This window comes from Mercurialis annua, linkage group LG5 (genome assembly GCF_937616625.2).
Source record: "Mercurialis annua linkage group LG5, ddMerAnnu1.2, whole genome shotgun sequence".
Classification (NCBI taxonomy): domain Eukaryota; kingdom Viridiplantae; phylum Streptophyta; class Magnoliopsida; order Malpighiales; family Euphorbiaceae; genus Mercurialis; species Mercurialis annua.
Genome location: NC_065574.1, coordinates 53888462 through 53902168, shown reverse-complemented (window position 1 = coordinate 53902168; position 13707 = coordinate 53888462). Strand labels below are relative to the sequence as shown.

Below are 13707 nucleotides of genomic sequence, written 5' to 3'. Positions count from 1 at the left end.
CATATTAGGATGTAATTCATGGTTATGAGTTGTAATAATTTTAGGAACTTGCCAAACTTTCCCTTTTCTTTTAATAGCATTTGTTACTTGATAGGACATTGATTTTTTTTTTTAAAGTTTTGCACCAAATACTTTTCTTCCCTTTTTACAGCAAAGTGTAACATATTTATATTCATCACCTTGACGCTTATAAGTCGATCTTTGCGCAATACTAAAACCTTTCAGTTTTGCATAATCTTGATAAGCTTTATACATATTTGAAAAATTTGAAAATAACATACAAGTAGTGATTTCTCCTTTCATTATTTGTGTTCTCTTCGTTAGTGAAAATCAAATTATTACAATCTTCATTAAACAAACTATCATAATCACTAAATCCAAAAATATCGTGCATAACTCCATCATTTTATTTTTAATTCTCAATTAAAAAAATTTGTTTCAGTTTCGGTATTCTATTGAATGTTTTGTATAATGGCTGCGTATTATAGCAAAAGTCACTATTAAATTTCTCAGCCTATCTCTCAACATGTTTTACGACCGGCTCTAAATGTAGAGCCAACCGTAAAACCGATTCCTTTTTGGTAAGCCGATCTTACAACTTGCTCTTGGTGCAGAGCCACCTTTAGATTGATATGCCAGTTTTACAACCGACTTTAGGTGTGGAGCCAGCCGTTGAAGCGACTTTGTATCATCATAATTATCCAGTTCGCTACGAGAGCGAACATGATATCACTTCACTGCGTCAACGTTACTGTCTCGAAATTATTAAGTCATAGCTTGTATCAGATTTATTTTGTTTTGTTTTGGTGTAGTATCTATCCAATTGAAATTAGTTCAAGTAGATGATTTTTCATGTTAAATGAACAAAGATTATGTATTTTGTTGGTTAAAGTGTGCTCGATTCTTCTCTTTTTTTAAGTTTTGATGATTCCTTTTAAGCTTTGTTGCCAATACACTTAAGTATATCATCTTTTGGATTTCAAAGACCGATTTTCAGATCATTAAGCTCATGCTTTATGAAAATACAATTTTTTTCGTTTTTTTAGACAATAGTTTCTAATGGAGAAGTTGTCAATAATTTAACTACAATGATGATTGGTATGAATTCAATTAGGTTGGCATGCAAAAGGAATTTATCGCTGAAAAATAAAAAAAATGTAGATTTTTTTTAAATTCAAATAAAATATAGATAAACATTAATTATTAAAAGTAAATATTAAAGTAAATAATATTTAAAAATTAACAGTGGTTACAAAAATTGACAACAAAATTAAAAAAAGTAATTATTTATACTATATATAAAAGCACAAATGGAGGGGGAGGTGCAACAGAGATATTTACGTTAATGTCCTTTTTATTTTATAAAATATAATTATTAATTAAAACAGTATTGAAATAATTATTAGAGTTAATTATAGTTAGAGTACTAACTAAAATAAACTACTTATGATACTATATCAAGATAATTGTATAAAGTACTGATAGAGTCTGCCTTCTGATCCAGTGATATAACCTGCAAAACAGGGTAGAAACTAACCAGATGGTGTTTGTCCGATTAACTCTCTGATGCTAAAGTCAGTTTAGGCTTTAAGAAGCGTTTTGAGTATATGAATGTAGTTGTGTGTTTGGCATATCTCAACCTTTTTATATAGTAGTTGATCGTATACCTTATAGAGTTGGAATAGGAAAGTGAATCCTATTTAGTAAGGTTTGACCCTTATTAAGAGTATAATTCCTTATTCAAACGTCTTCCTAAATAGTCTCGTATTCCTAAGTTAGAGGTTATCTTTTTAAGTTGGAGTTTGTATCCAAATAGAATAGATATTCGAGAATCTTCGCAGATCTGGTGATTTGTCCGAATCCCAAAATCGGCGCGCTTTATCCGAGTCCTCAGAAATTCAGTTTTATCTTTGTGGATGAGATTATATTCCAGTCGAGGCGGACCTTATAGATTCGGCCACCGGTTTCGCCTGGTTAGCACTTTGGGCGGGAGTCTGATATCGTAGAGTGGATTTCATGCGATTCGGCTACATAGTATTTAAAGTAGGATTAGGTATCCATCAAGTACTAACTAAAATAAACTATTTTATTTTTTAATAACTATTATTTAATTATTTAGAATTCTAATCAAAATAAATGAATTTTTATAAATTTATTTATTTAATAATTATTTGATATTTTTTATTTATATTTCCATAAATAAGATAAACTACTCCTAATTAATTACTATTTAATAATTATTTGATATTATATATTTAAATATAATTTATAATTATAAAAATAATTATTAATTAAATATAAATATAAAATTTTGAACGAATCATACTATTAGTTATTGTAAAACACATAAAATTACACTATTATTTTTCAAAAAAATTATCCGCATAGCATCACCCTATTTTAAAATGATCCTAAAATTTTCTAATGAGTACTGTAAATCCGAAAAAGGGGAGCACCTTTAAATCATGATTCTAGATAAAATGCTTGAAAATCATTCTCACACGTCATCAAAAGCTGATGTGGCAAACCTTATCTATGTTTATCTTTTAATTAATTTAATTTTACTTTTTATTCTTACAACAAACTAATCAAAGATTCTCAGATAGATCCTTATTAATCTTCTTTTTTTTTTCTTCCAGAAATTCCATGTAGTAATATTTATAATCACCTCATTAATTTATAGTAAAGGTTGCTAAATTTGACACTTCTTCCCCTATTGTGTAGCCATAAAATATAATCAGAAAAAATGAATTATAAAAGAAAAAAGTTTAGTCGATAATTTTTTTCAAAATCAAACGAGCAAATCTCAAAATCAGATTTTTCTCCAAAACAATTTTACATTTCGATCAATTTTGATTAGAGCGAACGCAGAAGCTCGTTAATTAGTAGCTCTGTCACTAATCCACTGCATATAGTGACATATAGAGTATGTTATTTTATTTAAAATTTTATATTTTTATGTAATACATGTTAAATAACTTTTTGTAAAATTATTTAAAAAAATTACAACCTTGAAATAAAATTTTAATAAAATATTAAAAAAATTAACAAACATCATATTATGATCTATGCCTATCAACATTGAAGTATATCCTATCAAGATAAAACTCAATGGCCCACACCAACCTTAAATTATGGTATTTTAGATTAGATAGAAAGAAAATTAAATGTCGTAGGTCAAATTATTGCTAAATAATATTAAATTCCATAAACCAATAACAAATTACCATTTAATTTATTTAATTAATTAAAATAATAATAATAATAACATTATTTTAAAAATGAACTCCACCATGACGGACACCAAAAGAAAATTAAATAGAGTTAAATGAACCCCCACATTCAGAACACAGTCCTCATTTTTGCATTTTTTTTTATCTGTCTTTCACAATCATTCTCTGTTCAAAGTTTTGCTCCAATCATCACTTTATATTATTACAGTCATATAATACTACAATTAAACTGCTTATTATTATTATTACAATTTTTTGTAAGTATCTTTGTAATTATTTGATCCTGATTCAGAGCTAAATTTACTGGTGCAGTTAAAAAATATTGAACTTTATGGTAACCTCTCTCTTTCTAGCAATCTTTCTATGTCCAAAGTTTGTTTATTTGATGTTTTTTTTTGTTTTTACTTGTGAATGTAAAATTGTGTTCTTGTGTTAGTGTTTTTTGTGTTTATGCTTAGTTTGATAAAATTTGTCTGTTTAAGGGTTAAAGATTGTTGCTTTATGATGTCATTTTTCTTTGGGCTGTTCATATTTTGTTGAATTTGAATTGGGTTTTGATTTTCTTGAATTTTTTTCAGATATTTTTCTGTTTTGGTGATTAGCAACTTGAAACTTTTAATGGGGTTTTTTAATTTTGTGTTGAGCTATGCTTAATCCAAGGTGTTTTTTTTCTTGTGCATAGTAGTTTAGTCCACTTTTGATTCTTGAATATCAATATTTCTATAGAATCTTTTTACTTGCAGGTTTTTTGGGTTGAAAAGTTGGAACTTTTGAAACTTTATGTTTAGTTTTATGATATTAAAAGTCTGATTGAAATTTGGTGGATTCTGGTTATATGATTTTAGGATTTGTGCTGAGAATTCTTTCTTTGTTTTTGTGGTTGTAGTTCTTCTCTAATTTCTTGGTGTTGGAAAACTGAATCTTGTAGTACTTAAACTGAATAAGTTCTGTGTCATGTATTTAAGGCTCACCTGGAAAGTGTTTATGGACATGAAGTTTTAAGTGCTTGTGATTTTTGGCCCTTTTCGATTAACTTTACTGTTGGTCAACGTATCATATTAGATGTAAATTTCCTTTGTTTGCTTTTTTTGATTGTCGCATTGGAGTAAATGGGGTTATTTTGTTCCTCGGCAGAATGGGGATGTGATGAAGCAGTTTTCAATTGATAATTTATCTTCTGGTAAGTTATTGAACTTCTCAAGGATCTTTGGTGTGAGATTGTCTTACTAATTGATAATTTTGTGAATTATGTATGGTTAGTTCCTGCTATGAGCTCTCCGGTGAATATATCTAAGGAAATGGAAAATGGTGCACTGGGGATTTTAGATGGATCCGACTCCTTGCATGCTCCAAGTGATGCTGTCCTTTTCTCTACTTCTTTACCTGTTCTTCCACATGAAAAATGTACGTGCTTTCTTTTTCTTAAAATATGATATGCTTATTTGATGCATTGTGGTATAATATGAGGATTTGTGTTTCTTTTTTGCCAACTTGCAGTAGATTTAGTCGACACAGAATGTGCTCGCCAATCCATTGACGATTCCTCATCTGGTTTGGATAAGCTTGGACAGGATGTGGAGGGTGGCGATTTATTTGATGACGTTGAAGCTCATCCAATCGGGAGTTTACTTCCTAATGATGAAGATCAGCTTTTAGCTGGCATAATGGATGATTTTGATCTGACTAGGCTACCTAGCTCATTAGATGATTTGGAGGATTATGATTTATTTGGTAGCGGGGGAGGCATGGAACTTGAAAACGACCCACAAGAAAACCTGAGCATTGGCATCTCAAACATAAGTTTATCTGATGGAATTCCTGGGAATGGGAACGTGAAGCTGCATTATGGACTTCCAAATGGTGGGGCAACTGTTGCCGGAGAACACCCTCTGGGGGAGCATCCTTCAAGAACGTTGTTTGTTCGTAATATTAATAGCAATGTTGAAGACATAGAACTGAAAACTCTCTTTGAGGTAAATAATTTCAGTAACATGCATGGTTCCCTTGTTATATTTGCATGAGATGTGGATGTGATAACAAACAGGTCACTGACTTAAATGTTGTGGATCAATGACAAAATTATGCAATTTGATAACTCAAACATGTATTTTAATAAACACCTTAGATTTTCCGAAGAAACAATATCTGCTCAAAATAATAATAAAGGGACAAGGTGATAGTTGTAGATGCTTTATGAGTTGATAGCTTTTCTAATTTGCTCTGCATAGTATTATGTATATAAGCATAGTTGTTGACAATGTAATCATGCAATTTTTTTAGGATGTTCATGATTTCATTTAAGTAGTGTGCTTATGTTTTTTCTCTTGTCTGTCTTGCAGCAATTCGGTGACATCAGAACTCTCTACACTGCTTGTAAACACAGGGGTTTTGTGATGATATCCTATTATGATATTCGTGCTGCTCGAACTGCTTTACGTGCACTGCAAAACAAACCGCTACGGCGGAGGAAACTCGATATTCACTTTTCGATTCCGAAGGTTTACTTTAGATTTTATTGAGAATATATTCCTAACTGCTATTACAATCCTTCCTTTTAATGCTATGCTTTTTCATTTTCTTGACTACACCAGGATAATCCATCAGACAAAGATATTAATCAAGGAACACTGGTAGTATTTAATCTGGATCCATCAGTTTCAAATGAAGAGCTACGAATAATTTTTGAGGAATTTGGCCAGGTCAAAGAGGTGACAAGTTTGTCTTCTGATCGCTCTGCATTTTTGTTTCCTATACTTGCTGTTTTTCCTTTTTACATTTGGTTAACTTCTTTACAAATTGGTATTACTTGTACAAAAGCAGATAAGGGAAACTCCACACAAGAAGCATCATAAGTTTATTGAATATTACGATGTTAGATCTGCAGAATTAGCACTTAAGGCATTAAATAGGAGAGATATAGCTGGTAAACGCATAAAATTAGAGCCTAGTCGTCCTGGTGGAGCTCGGCGAAAGTGAGTATCCAATTATTGCACTTTACATGGTGTCACATGCAATTTTCAGTAACAACTTTGTGTTTTTGTTTAAATCTAATCTATTTATTTCTGGACAATGAACTGCATATTTGCAACTATTTTGGTAACGTTTGTATCTAAAGCGCGTAATAGCTCAACTCAATTAGTTTACCTCAAGTTTTTTTTTATGCCGATTCCCATCTTGCACATGCCCATTTTATGAGTTTCACTTTTAATTGTTTCTTTACTTCATATAATGTGATGTTATTTTTTTAATAATTGGGTATGATTTTCAGTTTACCTTTTTGTCCTAGTTTTCTTTTTGTACATTCACTTAAATTTTAGTTTTTATTGAAGTTTTTTCAATAATTTATCCATTTCTGACTTCTCCTCTTTCTTATTATTGTTTACATCTGAATTAAAAACTATCGACTTCTTAATTACTTTTCAGCTTAATATTGCAACTTAATCAAGAGCTTGAATTGGATGAACCTCGAAGTGTACGACAGCCTCCTGTAGGTTCACCCGTAACCAACCCTTCACCAGGTAAGTTTGAGATTATTCAAAACTGACTCGTGACTTGCAATTATTAGACTGCCCGATCACTTTAGCTGAAGTGAATACAATAGTTTTGAGTACAGGTAATTGGGCACAGTTTAGCAGTTCTGCTGAATATAATCCACTGCAAAGTATCAGCAAATCCCCAGTTTTCCAGAATTTGAGCCCAACAGCTGGCAACCATTTAGCTGGATTGGCATCAATTCTTCACTCTCAAGGATCAAATTCTGCAAAAGTTGCGCCAATTGGTAAAGACCAAGGAAGGGGTAGTCTTGTGGAGCATACATTTACAAACATGAATTCAGCCCATGGAAGTGCATCCCAACAGTCACATTCATTGCCCGAGTCAAATTTGAATCACTATCATGGAAGTATGTCGTCCTTTAGTGGCCGTTCATCTTCTAACGGATCTGTTTTGGAAACATTATCAGGTCCACAGTTTCTTTGGGGAAGCCCAAAGCCATATTCGCTGCACAACACTACTTCTGCCTGGCCAACAGCATCTGCAGCCCACCCAGTTTCATCCAATGCAAAGAGCCATGGATTTTCTTATGCGGGTCAGCATAGTTCTATCCCTGGCTATCCCCAGAATCATCATCATATTGGTTCTGCTCCCTCCAGAGTTCCATTGGAGAGGCACTTTGGATTTTTCCCGGAGTCACCAGAAACAACATTCAGGAGTCCTGTTGCATTTGGGGGCATGGGTTTAGGCCAAAATGATGGAAGTTTTATGATGAATATGAGTGGTCGAGCTTCCATGAATAATGCGGCCAGCATTGCAAGAAACATGTCTGAAAATGGTTCTTCAAGTTACAGGATGATTTCTTCACCAAGGCTAAGTCCTGTGTTTTTGGGCAATGGACCATACCCAGGAGTGGCACCCTCCATTATGGACGGTTTTACTGATCGTGGACGGAGCCGACGGGTTGAGAATAATGGGAACCAAGTAGAGAGTAAGAAGCAGTTTCAGCTCAACTTGGATAAGATTATGAACGGGGAAGACACTCGGACTACTTTAATGATAAAAAACATCCCAAATAAGTAAGATCTCTAAATAGAAACCCTCTGTTTGTGTATCTCTTAATTTTTAATGCTAAGAAACTAGCTTTACTTATTTATTTATGTGCCTTTGTCATTCCCTAGATACACCTCAAAAATGTTGCTAGCTGCCATTGATGAAAATCACAAGGGTAGTTATGATTTTCTCTATTTACCAATTGATTTTAAGGTAACTTGAGTTGACATTTGAAAAGATGTCTGATCTTTTTATTTTGTTTTTCTCTCTCGATTTGCAATTGATGGACATTATTTCCATGGTTGCAGAATAAATGCAATGTGGGTTATGCCTTTATAAACATGTTATCTCCTTTACACATCATTCCGTTTTATGAGGTTATATTTTCCTCCCTTGCTTTAGAATTTAACTGTTCATTCTGAGGGTTCTTATTATATGTGTATTGGTTTGCAATCTGATCATGTGTCTTTTCACTTGCAGGCGTTTAATGGTAAAAAGTGGGAAAAGTTTAACAGTGAGAAGGTTGCCTCTCTGGCATATGGCCGAATCCAGGGAAAGGTAGCTCTTGTGACACATTTCCAAAATTCAAGCTTAATGAATGAAGATAAGCGCTGCCGCCCAATTCTGTTCCAGTCAGAGGGGCAAGAAGACGGTGATCAGGTAACATGATTAGATACCATAGTTAGAAATGTTCAAAAAATTTGTACCATATCTTACAACTTTTGTTTGTCTTTTACAATTGTAATTAAAGAAAATGAATTTATAATATTAACGTACAGAATATTGTCTTTACCTGTTCGATGCACCCCTTTTTTGTTGATTAGTCTAGGCTTGTGTCATGCAGATTGTCTTGGAACATTTGCCTTCTGGAAGTTTGAACATCCAGTTTCGTCAGCCAGACGGCTTACATTCCAGAGACATTCTAGGAAGCCCTACAAAAGATGGCACTCTCGAGAGGCCAGAGAACAGTTAACAATATGTCAGACGGAGATTGCCCTCAGCCTGACTGACAGCGGCTGTGGGCGCTAACCCCTGCGTATATATCCAAGTGTATAAAAAAAAGTTAGGATGAGATTGAATAGGAAAAAAGATTTTCTTTTGCTGGTATAGTTTTGAAAGCAGCAAGAGCATTAAGTACTTGTGCTGATCAGAGTTGAGGGAGAAGAACAATCCGTTAACTTCGGTGGCAGAAACGAGAGGTCTTGTTGTCGAATGTGTATGCCACCAATTTGTGCAGGCTTTATCATCAGGATTATTTCTTTTTCTTTTTTTGTTTCAGGGATATGGGTCTCATAATTTCATCTGCAAATGTGTGTAATGGTATAAAGATGAATGTATTCTTAGGATTTTTCTGGTTTTGAGGGTTGATGGTGTAACATGAGAATTTATACAGAGCTGTACAGTTGATGGGATTACTCTCTTTTGGATTAATCCCTTAAATTCGTTCCTTAATAGAAGCTAATTTTGTGTCTAATCTGCTGTTTCCATGGCCTTATGTAACTGGATCCAGTTGAAATAATGTTAAGCTTGAATTCGACTTTTAAATTTTAAAACTTGAAATTTGGTTGGCTCGAACTTAAAAATGGAGAACAACTTAAAGAAACGACTTTAATTCTTGCCGTATTAACCCAAATCAAATTGTTTGGAATTAAGAAGTTCAGGAATCCAAGCTCGTTAGAATTAGAATAATTGAGGCTTGAGTTTGAGTTGCCCCGATTTAGACATACAATTTATTGAGCCAAGTATTTGGATACTCGAATTTGACTTGGCATTAGTTAGAACTCCCAGTTAGGTTGGATTAAGTTGCCATTTTTTCAGCATAAAGAAGGCTAGTAGGCAGATCATACATTACAAGCTTGAATAAGCACTTTTGCCCCCCATAATAAGGAGGATGAGGATGAAATGGCATTAAGAAATATATAATTAGTAGATCAAAATGGTAATGCAAATCATTCATCCATGGAAGAAACTCGCTTCCGAGCCACATACGTAGGCATCTAAGCTTCCGACGTTCTACAAGATCTCATATATGCAAATTCAAGCAGAAAGTGAGATTGTTCTACTTGTATCTGCCTGCTTCCCCTTTAGTCTTTCATTCTTGATTTTTAATTCAAGATCAATAACAAATGAACATCTATTTTGCTCTCTGGTATACTGAACATGACCATTCATCAGATTTAGAAGTTTTCTTGACAGGTTTAGTCCCAAGCCTTCTTGTGTACTCCAGCAACTTCCTCCCTCGAGCATCTCGTCGATAAGAGCCTCGGGAACGCCTTCACCAGGGTGCGTCATTCTGCAATCATAACGTAAAACGTAAGACGCGCTTCGAATGCGTAAACTTTTCTATGCAGAACTAACAACAGTTGTTGGCTTTGGTACCTGATCTGTAAACAGATTAACTCGTTTCCTTCGTGTATAAACTTTAGACCGGGTGTTATTTTAATTTCTACCCAGCCGTTTGTAGAAGGTGCATAACGAACCACACTAAGCAAGAAATCTGACAAGATCAGCTGAAGTCTAATTTGATCACCATACAAATACACTGTTTTGATTTCCTCCGGAATCTCATGAAGAAGCTGTATGTTTTTTTCCCTCGCCGAGATCATGACTTGACTAACAATAGCATCTACAACATTTCCCATAAGAAATTCTTCCATCTTGAGCTTGATAATGCTGCTAGATTAATGATAAACAGGTTAGCCGATGAGTGACTTAAATAATATTAGATAATGTAGAATACTTACCCCTCATCTAGCAGTCCCACATCAATCTCCTCTATTATGGTCATGATCTGTTTTTCACATGCATCACTTGTTTCGAGGACCTGCTTCTGATTTTCCGACGTAGCTGTATCTTCGAGGAGTTGGTGGGTAAATCGAATACCATTTAAAGGGTTTTTCATTTCTTGTCGGATGTAGGCTAACTCTTTAAGTTTTAGAAGGCTCCGTTGATCCTCTTGCTTATGTCCATATATGGTCTGGTCTAGGTCAGGCTCAACGATCTGCAAGAAGCAGAAACAGCCAATAATTTTCCCATCTGTATCAATCCTTTTGTTTGCTGCCAAGAGTACGTCAACAAATTTCCCTTGTCTATCGAAAAACCCGAATGGAAACTTCTTAGTATCTTGACCACTAAGTCCTCGATACAAAAGAATCATGAACTTAGTTAGAGCATCTTGACCTTTTAGCCGACAGAGACCTCCGAAAATATCCCCCGGAAGCATTTTACCGATGACCTCCTGTCTTGTTCTACCCGTCAACTTTTCCATAGCAGCATTCCATTCACAACAGCATGCATTCTCATCTGAAGCAAATATCGGCGGAATAAGAGGATTAAGACTTTCGATGATCGCCTTATAATCCCCTTGTAGTCGAAGAAATTTATCCATGACAAGCTTCTCCGATGTGACATCTTGACCTACGAAGCACACCCCTATAATATTGTTTGCATAATCCCTACTTGTGCAAGCGTTGACCACAATATATACACCCGAGTTTTGCGGCTGAGGCCCAAATTTCCTCAGTTTCAACTCGACATTTTTGTCTTCCTCGCCTAGTTAAGAAATAAAGCCTTTGTTTATAAACATACTATTTGAAAGAAAGTAAGAACAAACATAAAGATAAACAAGAGGGAACGTAAATGCAAAATGGCAATTAAAATGATAAGCAAGAATCTAATACCAAAGGACTGATGAGCATTTTAGAAAAACCAAAGCTTATGTGAATGTATGGCTAGATTATGTTGAAGCTGACATACCATAAATATCGATGTAATTGAGCTAGATATCTCATTCAATTTAACAAAGGAGATCCATAATCACTAACTTAAGTAAAAAGGTACCTTGCAAAGCCCTGCATAGAAGACTTTCGACTGCTCCACGGGAGTTCTCATGAACAATTTCGTGAACCAGGGACTTCCCTGTAGCGTCACTAACTTGTAAACCAGTCAGCTCTGCAACTTTAGCATTCCACCCATTAATGAAACCTGATGAATCAACCCCAAATATGGGGGCTGTAGCTGTCTCAATCATTCTAACCATTTCACATGCCACTGAACTTAATTCATCCATCCCCTGCATGTCAGTCTGATGAGCATTAACTGTTGCTTTTGAAGCACTTTCCTCCATATCATGAAATGAGTCTCTCATTATCAGCTGTAAAGAGTGGATAGCATTAATTTCTGAAACCTCCCAACGCATACTTCGGCTCTTCACCACTTCCAGGAACGCATTAAATGATGATCTCGGATGCATTCTTTGACCATCGTCTTTATCTTCGGGATGATGCTTCGCTCCTCCCCATTTGACTTCCTTGCCGGTATGAGACCTGAACCAGAACAAAAAATCTCTTGAAGTGATTCTAGCAGTAGCCATGCCACAAACAGCATCACCAAGTAATGCAGCATTAGGATAACCGGCATCTGCTAAACTATCTGTACTCAACCCGGTAGAATCTCCATGACTACTCAGCAACCACTCGGCAATGTCTTTTACCTGCGACTCGGTTGGAGTAACGCCGAGTAGCCAACAGTTCCCTCCATAATATAATGCTGCTCCGTCACACCTCACGAGATCTATAATACTAGGGGATTGAGTAACAATACCCAAAGGGACATCTCGGAGAAGCATATCACAGAGTAAGGTCTGCGTCCGGAGAATCTTTTTCTCCCCAATCTGAGCGGCCAACTGAAGCTCCATATAAAGCTGTAACCCAAAAGCCTGCATGAGGAATTCACATGCATAGCGGAGCGGGAATGGGACATACCGCGGGGAAGTATGATGGCACACAACCAGCCCCCAAAGCTTCGTTGAATCATTATCATTTATGATAACCGCCATCGCCAATGAAGCAATCGACCCCATATTAGTCATGTACTGAGTGTGGCAGCCATGGGGTGACCTAAGGGTCGAATTGACCAAACAAAGAGGATTCTTAAATTCTTCACTTGGAATGATCCTAACAGGACTCGCATGGCAATCGCAAATCATCCTCACACGATTCTGCTTGAACAAGAACCGCGCCGCTTGGGGGATATCGGTGGCAGGATAATGCAGCCCTAAGTAAGGCTCTAAATCAGACCTCCTTATTTCAGACACAACTTCACCATGACCATCATCATGAAATTTATACACCATAACCCTATCATACCCAGTAAGCTTCTGAACATCCTCCACAACTGCATCACACAAAGCACCAATATCACCTCCAGGAAGTGACTGCAGCCTAGAAATCGCGCGAACAGCGAGTTTCTGAGACTGCACAGCACCAGCCAGAGACAAAACTCGATCACCCGAAACCGCAGGCTCCAAATCAATTACAATCCCAACATCAATCCTATGTAAAATAGCATAAAATGGTCTTTGAGTTGTCCTAGAATGAACCCAAACCGGGTTACACATCGAAATCTCTCTAGAACCAGCAGCTTTAGCCAATGAAGCTCCTGATTGAGGAGTAAACAGGGTTTTTACATCAACTCCAATCAAACCCTTGTCTGAACTTGACTCAAGTTCAGAACTTGAACTCAAACTCGAACCCAACAATTGTAAGCAATTCTCACTATAACTAATGATTCTAAAACTGGACTCTTCAATTGCAACCATGCACCCAAATGGTTGAATAAAACCACCCCTTTGAATTCTAGATAAATAAGCAATAATTTGCTCTTCAGGAACACTATTTGGAGCAGAAAGCACTGATCTTGAGTAATTAAAAGACTTACCAGAACCATCTGAGTGCTCAAATTCAGCTAAAAGACCAGCATCTGCATTATATTGAGCTATGGTGGCTTTATTTTTACTAGTAGAACCAAATGGTTTCATATTGCTAGCAGCTGATGATGATGAAACTGCTTCAAATCCCATTTTATAGAACAAAAAATAATGTAAGTTTAATTTCTTTATGTACTTTTTTTTATGATGATGATACTTCTA

The 13707-nt window shown here is 35.4% G+C and overlaps 2 protein-coding genes across 7 annotated transcripts; one reads left to right on the top strand and one right to left on the bottom strand.

Annotated features, from left to right (window-relative positions):
- Positions 1–3365: 3365 nt before the first annotated feature.
- Positions 3366–9252, top strand: LOC126680258 (protein MEI2-like 5). Of its 5 annotated transcripts, none has more exons than XM_050375344.1 (13): positions 3367–3567; positions 4368–4413; positions 4494–4637; positions 4734–5206; positions 5573–5731; positions 5825–5941; positions 6054–6205; positions 6657–6751; positions 6835–7804; positions 7907–7991; positions 8087–8155; positions 8259–8438; positions 8623–9252. In XM_050375344.1, the coding sequence occupies exons 1-13, from the start codon at positions 3565–3567 to the stop codon at positions 8749–8751; spliced, it is 2622 nt and encodes an 873-aa protein (XP_050231301.1). In that variant the 5' UTR covers positions 3367–3564; the 3' UTR covers positions 8752–9252. The 5 variants fall into 5 exon arrangements, 4 of the variants coding, with proteins under 4 accessions (XP_050231301.1, XP_050231302.1, XP_050231300.1 ...); XM_050375345.1 differs by having other exon boundaries at positions 4731–5206; positions 6847–7804; XM_050375343.1 differs by having other exon boundaries at positions 3368–3567; positions 4731–5206.
- Positions 9253–9681: 429 nt separating this feature from the next.
- LOC126680256 (phytochrome E) lies at positions 9682–13707 on the bottom strand. Of its 2 annotated transcripts, none has more exons than XM_050375338.2 (4): positions 11619–13707; positions 10523–11330; positions 10158–10454; positions 9682–10071 (listed from the first exon to the last, which is right to left on the bottom strand). In XM_050375338.2, the coding sequence occupies exons 1-4, from the start codon at positions 13636–13638 to the stop codon at positions 9816–9818; spliced, it is 3381 nt and encodes a 1126-aa protein (XP_050231295.1). In that variant the 5' UTR covers positions 13639–13707; the 3' UTR covers positions 9682–9815. The 2 variants fall into 2 exon arrangements, with proteins under 2 accessions (XP_050231295.1, XP_050231297.1); XM_050375340.2 differs by having other exon boundaries at positions 10158–10451; positions 11619–13704.

What these genes read in the sequence shown, in the direction of transcription:
- LOC126680258 (XM_050375343.1), top strand. An exon ending in AATTGATAATTTATCTTCTG is followed by an intron (nt 4,414 to 4,493) that starts GTAAGTTATTGA and finishes ATGTATGGTTAG; the next exon opens with TTCCTGCTATGAGCTCTCCG. An exon ending in TTCACTTTTCGATTCCGAAG is followed by an intron (nt 5,732 to 5,824) that starts GTTTACTTTAGA and finishes TGACTACACCAG; the next exon opens with GATAATCCATCAGACAAAGA.
- LOC126680256 (XM_050375338.2), bottom strand. Translation starts at nt 13,638, where the DNA reads ATGGGATTTGAAGCAGTTTCATCATCATCAGCTGCTAGCAATATGAAA. An exon ending in GTGGGACTGCTAGATGAGGG is followed by an intron (nt 10,455 to 10,522) that starts GTAAGTATTCTA and finishes TCATTAATCTAG; the next exon opens with CAGCATTATCAAGCTCAAGA. An exon ending in TTAATCTGTTTACAGATCAG is followed by an intron (nt 10,072 to 10,157) that starts GTACCAAAGCCA and finishes TTATGATTGCAG; the next exon opens with AATGACGCACCCTGGTGAAG.